General features: G+C 33.3%; 1 protein-coding gene across 1 annotated transcript; it reads right to left on the bottom strand.

Annotated features, from left to right (window-relative positions):
- Window positions 1-233: 233 nt before the first annotated feature.
- On the bottom strand, window positions 234-4,605 carry LOC126772244 (uncharacterized). The gene is made up of 5 exons (XM_050492524.1): window positions 4,522-4,605; window positions 4,038-4,263; window positions 3,014-3,168; window positions 842-997; window positions 234-463 (listed from the first exon to the last, which is right to left on the bottom strand). The coding sequence occupies exons 1-5, from the start codon at window positions 4,583-4,585 to the stop codon at window positions 288-290; spliced, it is 777 nt and encodes a 258-aa protein (XP_050348481.1). The 5' UTR covers window positions 4,586-4,605; the 3' UTR covers window positions 234-287.
- Window positions 4,606-8,990: the final 4,385 nt, after the last annotated feature.

The raw sequence follows: 8,990 nt of genomic DNA on the forward strand, positions 1-8,990 counted from the left end.
TTCATTACTTAGTAGTTACTAAGTATATTATATGAATACTTCATTGATTTAGTTGTTAGCAAATAAGGCTGGTAGTGTTAAAATGCTTGTTTCAAGTCCTTAAGTATTGCAAATTAAAAATGCAAAAATCGAATACTTTTCAAGTTGCGCTAACCTTTTAATGAAGCAAGTACAGTGTTACTTCTATAACTATAACGTATAAGGAATTTTTGAATTTTTATGTTAAAAAAAAATCATGTTTTAACAGACTTTTAATATGAACTTGTATACAATACATCCTAAGGATCTTAGTTGTGAATGTAATGTGTCAGATCTTCCTTGATTAATTGCTTAGTATCGATATAGTCGTAGAATTTATGGATGACGTCAAATAAAATATACATGGCTTTGTCCATGATTTCTTTTCCATACGACTTTAATAGGGTTTTCCAGTTATCGTTCACATACATCGTCACTATTTGGCCTGTTAAAAAAAATATATGTTAATATTAAGATCAATCACAAATTATTCTAATGTTTATTGTCTGCATATTATAACAAACTTTTATAATCAATCCGACAATTTTTTTTTATGTAAATTATACAAGTTCATGTACAGGTAGAGCTCCGATAATTATTTCTTTGTATGTAGAATGTACCAAAGTTATAGATCACCAATATCTACAGACTGTAATAAACTCTGCGAGAAGAACATACAAAGAGTGGCATTCCTGCCACACACACACAGCCGTATTTTAGGCAGATTAAATCTCAAAAGGTGTTTGTAAACAATCATATTCATTTTTTGTATATTGTGATTTCAAATTACTTTGAAGCGTTATATAAAGTATATATCACTCACTTAGATCATTTTTTTCAATCATAAAATCTTTGGCTTCGAATTTCATCTTCTGTATATCGTAAGTGTATTTAGGCTTATTAGTCAAAATTTTGAAATATGTCTTGCCATCTTTTTCGATTACCGTCACCGGTATCTCAAGCCCCAATTTTATTTTTTCTGTAAAAAAAATTATATTACATTACTATTAATAAACATATATCAGTAAAATAGTTGTGTTTTTTATGTTGTTTATAAGTAGGTGGACGGACAAATGGACCACCCGATGTTAATTGGTCACCACCACCCATAGACATTGAAGATGTTAGAAATATTAACCATTCCTTACACCACCAATGTGCCACCGACCTTGGGAGCGAAGATATTATGTCTCTTGTACCTATAGTTACACTGGCTCACCCTTCAAACCGTAACGCAACAATACTAAGTTCGGTGCTTCACGACAGAGTATCCGATGAGTGGATAGTACCTACCCAGACCGACTTGCACAAAGCCCAACCACCTAGTAAATTAAATTATTTTTATAGACTTATAATAGAAAGCGAGATATTAAAGAACTTGGCGTTTTTTTATTTAATATATAAAAATACTGACGAAGTGTAATAGCTAAATTGTATTATTAATGATCTTCGGTATGTAATACAATTTATCATAAGTTATAAGGTATTTCAGAAACGAATGCGTATGAATAGTTCATAGTATTACAATTATGCACAAATGTGAAAGTGATCCAAATATATTATTTTATTTTTAAATAGTGACGTCATTAGAATTTACAATTATATTATTTTATGAAAACTTAAAGGTAAATAACAGATAATATGACAAGAATGACGAGGAAAACTTCGTTCCCTTGGTAGATATACATATTACAGACTTTCACCTGACACATATAGGTCACCTCACGATGTTTTTTTTTTTATAAAACCGGAAAACGCCCATTGCTGGACAAAGGCTTTTTCGTGATGGTCTATTTGCGCTACCCGCATCTAACGGCTTCCTGCAACCCTTTCAATATCGTGGGTCCACCTTGTAGATGCCACGCTTCATCTTCCAAATCGTGGTCGCCACTCGAGAACCTTTCTGCCCCGACGGCCGTCTGTTCTGCGAGCGATGATCCCGGCCACTTCAACTACCACTGTCAATTCAACAATTATTTGGGCTATGTCGGTAACTTTAGTTCACCTGTGGATTTCATCATTTTCGATTCGATCTCGCAGGGAAACTCCGATCATAGCTCTCTCCATTGTTCTTTGAGTGACCTTGAACTTTCCTAAGGGGGCCTATAGTAAGCCACAACATCTCTAATCTTTTTGAGACTTTTTGAGATGAGAAGAATATTGCGTGGCTTCTCGAATGCTGCCCAGCCGAGTTGGATTCGATGATTGAACTCTTTCTTGAAGTCAATCTACCTAGACAGACCTATGTAAACATAGTAGTCTAGAACTTCGAGTGCAGAATTTCCAACCTTTACTTGAGTAGGTGCTTCATGCATGCGTCTTATCCGAATCATTTAAGATCCACTTATTAAGATATCCTGCTAAGCTCAACGAAAATATGCCGAGGTCTTCGAATGTCTCAGCCATGATCACTATGTGAGATCAGATGAATTTTAAGCACAGATTAAGCACAAGAAAATCCTGTGATTCTTGCCCAGGTTTGGTCACTAAATATACATTTATAAAATTTCTAAATTTTAGAAAATTAATGCATGCACTGTAAGCAAAACTTTATTTATATAATATATAATAATTATTATGTGTTTGATAATGCTAATCCGTTATGTTAAATAAAAACTATTGCTTAAACTCATCACGAGATCGAGAAGAATTATATATACTAGATTAATTAGCTTAAAAAGCTATTAGTCTTCTTTGTATGAACTTAGTATTGTATATATTTTATTCAAGACAAACGTCATAACAATTTATTACAAGTGTGGATCACTTTCTTAAGGCCGTTTGTGCATAAAAATTTATTCAGCAAGTAATTAGTTAAACAACGATGTGTATTTTTTTCAAATTTCAAATCGATAATTACAAAAAGAGAGGATTTAATGTTTTAACTAAACAGTCGCTAAGCAACGTTTGTACGTAAGGCCAATAATTTTTATTTGAAAATGCTTTACACAAGACTTTTTTATATTTGTTATGAGTGTTATAAACAGAGACATACCCAGTTTGATCTTTGTTTTTCCTTCTCCTTTTATTGAAGTGGTTCCAAACAGACTTTCTAGTAGTGGATTCGAGCCTTCGATAGCGAAATCACCTTTGATCGTCAAATCTTCACAGACGACTTCTTGATTTACCAATTGTTTTTCTAAGTTGATACTAAAATAATGATAATAAAATAATTGATCAATAAATTAATATACATATTAAAATTTAATACGTAAATCACAAATATAATTTTTTGATATATATATATATAAGTTAATTTTGAATTGTTTATTTAAGCTGTTGAGGATATTTTTTCTAAAGTTTAAAGAATTTTATAGGCATCTATAATTAACATTGACTGTTTCCAATTTAATACTTTTTTTTGATTACGCTAATGTTCTGTAATAAAAATCGTACACGCACCTCTCTATTAATGTCTCACTTTGATATAATTGTGTGTTACTGAAATCTTTCAACATTATTTAATAAATACCTACATACACTAAACAGTATAATATTCTAGTGAATAATAGAAATCGATTATATTACACAACCAAAGTATCATATTTAAAAATTGATATATTTTAAAATTCACTGTAATTTCACTAACTTTATTAACACTTCGGATATAAAATCGTTTGTGTTAAATTTTAAATTGTTTTCAAAATATAAAAGTAAGAAAAATGCCACTTTCACAGTTTTAACGAGTAACAAAGAATGTTTTTAAATTTGATTGTGGTTAGACCTTTTTTATGACAACTTGAAGTTTTCTAGTTATGTTTCTTCCACTAACAGAAGATAAATTCCACCACGCAATTTGGCAGAATTTTATTAAAAACATGCATGTTTTCGTTCACCAAGCACGGGATGAGTTTAAAAAAATCAAGCTTATTATATGAAAATTCAGCAGTGGCTATTTGGGATTTGATGCCCAAATCGAATCTGGGCTCTGTACATACACAATACATATCAATGTAAAATAATATTAAAGCTTTATGACATTATTTTATTTAAATGATGTAACAAAAATAATAACTTACTTCAAACTATTAACTTTGCAATTTTTGAATCCCTTTACAACTCCTTTTTTTATAAAAATAATCATTTCATTCAAAACTTTTATTGAGAGGTCGTTTAATTTCAATGGATCCATAGGGGATAAATTTATATCTGCAATACCGTTTTCCCCTAGGTCATGGAAGACTTTTTGAAATAAATCTATCATACAATCATTATCTTTAATGCTGCATGGTGAATAATTGAAAACTGCAATAAAAAGAAATCAATAAGAATAAGGAATATTTCAAATTAGTAAAATGTTACACATCTTAAACATTATACATATATATTTAAAAAAAGTTATTTTATTTACTAAAAATATTAGTAAATTTTTATTTCTATTTTTAGATAAATATATGAATCCTATATCATATACTTTGAATTAAATATGTTAAGTTTATCTTAATTCTTGTTTCAAAATATTCAAAGTTATATTAAAAAAGTAGTACTAAAATTATGTCTTACCGTACGACGCCTCTGTAAAAATCAGCGGTAAACACGCGAACAGGATATATCGTAGTGAGAACATTTTGTGTTCTTGTATCTAAATTGAATAATCTTGATGTTCGCAAACACTTTTATATATATGAGCAAAAATTGTTGCAAAAAACTCATAACCGAAAACCAGTTTTTAACACCTACCTACGTGTATCAAGTTAATATGTTTTTTTTTTAAAAGAGTAAACAAATAGTTGGCATTATTTTTGCGAACTCAGGTACTTATTAATATTACCTGAGCAAAAAATGGGGACTCCGAATTAAGGAAGCAATGCTTACAATAATTGTTTATGCAAATTGTATTGTTTTTATACATTATATATTAGGCCCTTACATTTGAAATTGGCGTTTTGTACGGGAGGAATATAAAGTCAATTTTTTTTTGTAAAATATATTTAACTAATCAAAGTAGGCACCGTTGTTATCTATACACTTTTGCCATCTCATAGGTGAACTACCTATGAGATGGCAAAAGTTGATCCCTTTTTCTAAAAGAACCATGGGGGTGAGAATCAATAAACTCCTTGAAAGCGGTTTGGACTGCCGCATCGCAGTTGAATTTTTTTCCTTGTCCAAATTCCGGGAAAAATGGTTATCTGTTGGAGCAAGGTCCGGGGAGTACGGTGGATGTCGCATGCAGACAGGCACAGAAAAAACAAATGAATGACTGTTTTCAAAACTCAAATGTACTAGCTAAATGAATTTATAAATTTGAATTTGGAATTCTTAACCAAAGAGGAGATATTTCAGATCAAAGTGGTCAGTACGACAAAACGCTAATTTCATACGTAAGGACCTAATATTACATATTCATTTAGTACTTCACCAAAAATAAAGTAAGCAAAATAAAGCCTATAAATGTCCCTTTGCTCGGTGACAAAAAGGAGGGGGGCCTTATTTCATCACGCTGCACCATTGCGGGTTAGTCAAATACATATGTGGCAGATTTGTATCCTACATTTTTTTTTGTCGCTGGAAAAACGCATTACGCGTTTCCCCCACGGGAACAGTGGGGGGGATATGTGGGGCTCGCCGATGTCCGAGGCGCCGAGTGCGCCCCGAACAACGGAATACCCACTAAAAAACCAGCCGTACCCTTACCGTCATAACAAGGAGTGCCACGGGATCGTTTGCGCATGCTACCACGACGCTCTGACAGGCGGCCTGCCTATGCAGGCCTCCATTCTCTTGGGGGATTACCAGAGTACTGAGAACGCCCCTAGTCCCCGCGACGCCTATTGTGGCGGAGGGAGAAGGTGCGCATAGCGCCTCATTCTTCTCCCCGGTCTTCTTCGGCGGAGCAGGTTTGCAGCGGCGTCCTCTTCCCGCTCTCGCTCCGCGGCCTCCTTCTTCGACATCACATTTTCATCCTACATAAGCAGGCACGAGATGAATTATAAACAAAAATTAAGCACTCGAAAGTACACCGGTGCTGGCCTAGGTTTGAACCCACGATCTTCACGTTATGATTCACGTGTTCTAGCCACTGGACTTTTTCGTACCAAACATATGAATATATAATATATAAATATTTTTAAGGAGCTCTCTGATCGTGTAGGATTGTTATCCTATCGATTTTTAATGGTGAGGGCATATCGTATGCAGCTAGATTGCTTGTAGAATAAGTAACATATTTTGGGCAGGTAGCTAGGCCTTGTATTTAAATATTGAGAAACGCTAGACTATTTCTTCATCTATATTACAAGACTTGGGAATATATGGGGAATCGACAACAACTAAGGCAAACCCCCCCATGAGCGACGACACAAATTCACGGCCCCCAATTCCGGGTAATCGCACTATTCCACGGTACCGGTAACGGTGCGATAGGGGGTGCTAAGAATCCCCGGGCTACGGGCTACGTACCACAAATGGCGATTGTTTCTGGCCATGTATAATGGACGCTCTCTGCGGCTGGACGAACATCTGACAGAATTGGAAGTAAAGTTAAGTCGTATTAACTGGGATATAGTAGGTCTATCATTTCACTAGTTATAAACACTTTAATTTAACTTCCAAAGTTCCGATTACAACTTTGCGGATATTGAAAGCGCCATTTTCTCGCTAATACATATATCCTCCCTCTGTCGCAAAAACAGTTAAGCGTCAATAGAATAGAACACGAGATAATCGCGAAAAACTGTTTTTTTCCTTTCACCTTGAAAATAGAACGCCAAAATGAAGGTATATACGAAAATTCAACTCATTATCTTTCATTCCGAGGTTGACCCTTAGGTCCAGCATTCGTTTGGAAGCCGGTGGCCCTTTTAAACTCAAACCTATAATCAATTAAAAGTCTCATTATATCAAATGGATTAGTAGATTTTTATCAATCCGGAATAAAAAAGAAAACAAAGAATAATTCTCATATTAATACCACACAAACACATGTTACACAACTATAAAAACCTAACAACAGACTATTTGAAAAAAAATGCTAAAGTCAATGACTTCCATGTCAAAGTTATTGATTGTGACTTTTTAAAAGCATAAGGTTATTACAATAATAAATTTTATATAAAAATAAAATCCACCTGCTGTTAAGGGATTTAAAAATATCTCAATAATATACTATAGTACCTATTGAAACGGCAAAAAGATGGCATTATATTATGTTTGACTCGTTTCACAAAACCTTTAAATGTTATTTAACCTCAAATGATTTAGCCTGTCCATTTTTAGTAACAGCTATAAAATTCATAGAAAAACCAGCAAGTCATCACAAAAAGTCAATATTAGTATATGCTAGAAACAGATATATTCAGAAATATATAGATGTAGATAAAGTAATAAATGTAGTTAAGTGATAATAAATCATTGGAAAAATAGTTGTTAAGCCATTGTAGGTTAAAAGCCTCTTCGTGTAAGCTGAGGTAATCTTAGCTTTTGCTAAAATATTTGATTATTTGAAATCAACTTTGAAGCTGTATCCATCCATGACCTCAAAGTTAGAGTTCACTTGTAGACGCAAAGACCAACACACAGAATAATAATAATAATGTCCTCCAGACCGATTTCGGCTTCGGCGGCCAATCTCAGAGAGTATCCAACTGCGCAGGAGATATTACAGTGCACAAGTGTGCGCGCAAACACAGGTGCACTATCTATTCCAAAACATTCATAGTCCGATGGGATGACAATCCGACACGACCAGAAGCCCGACCCTACGAAGACCCGTTCGTGCGCGGGACCAAAGGCTTTACGTGTATTCCGAGGTACAGGAGTGTACACACTTCCAACTTCCAGACTCGGGGATATTACTGAGAATTTTCTGACAGAAAAACCCAATAACTTTTTATTGGACCGACCTGGGAATTAAACCCTCCGGATCTGTGGCCTTACATCGAGCCATTATACCAACGAGGCAGCATGGGGATATGGTAGTAGATAAGTATGTTGACATAACCATTTCATGCGAAATTTCCGAGGTTGTAAATTCAGAGATCCATTATAATACATACTATAATAATTAGATTATATGCTATAGAGGAATATAATTTTAGTTATTGACAATAGTTAATACCAAACAATACACGGTCTAAGATAATGTTTTTACAAAGTTTTATTTTAGTTATTTGAATATTGGATTTTACCTCTTTCAGCGTCTACCTATATAAATATATTTGTTATTTATGTTAAATGATAAACAAAAAAAAAGGATCAAAATAATGATTTAATTTTTATTACCTACTTATATTTATATAACAGAAGTAGTTTATACTTTCAATTTTACTAACGGGGAAAGTATATATGGTCTAATAGAGTGAAAGCGTCAAAATTAACCGAACACTATGGTTTCAAATCCAAAGCTTAGTTTGTATTTATAATTATTGTGCTCGTGATCAGTGATGCAGAAAAATATCACTTGCAGTTTGGAAAAGCGTATTTAAATAAACTCCAAACTCTTCATAAAAAGGAGATCCTTGCTCAGCAGTGGGACATTAATGAGATTTTATAGTTTTTGTAATATTATATTAATGTTTGTTGTAAAAATGTTTGTAATGTTGTAGGTGCTTTTCAATATTCTAAATTTTCTATTCATTTATTTCAATTTTTTAAATGTTATTTATTTCAGTATTTTTAAATTTAATTTATTCTAATTTCTGGAACATATCAATAGCGAAATTATTGTGAAAATTAGAGTTGTATCCTATCATATACATGTCAGAGACAATAAATTTAATACGGGCGGGTATACGACGTCACTTATTAGAATAGCAACACCACACAACATGATGTATGTCATATAGGTTGATCGGTTGTCAGACATCAAGTGTGAAAAATATAAGACAGGTGCCTATTTTATTATGTAGCCGACTGATGGAATAATAATAATATCCTGGGACATTTTTCACACACAGCCATCTGATCCCAAATTAAGCTTGTACAAAGCTTGTGCTATGGAAACCAGATATGTTCATGCACACAAATGTCTG

Source organism: Nymphalis io, chromosome 12 (assembly GCF_905147045.1).
Source record: "Nymphalis io chromosome 12, ilAglIoxx1.1, whole genome shotgun sequence".
NCBI classification, from domain to species: Eukaryota; Metazoa; Arthropoda; class Insecta; order Lepidoptera; family Nymphalidae; genus Nymphalis; species Nymphalis io.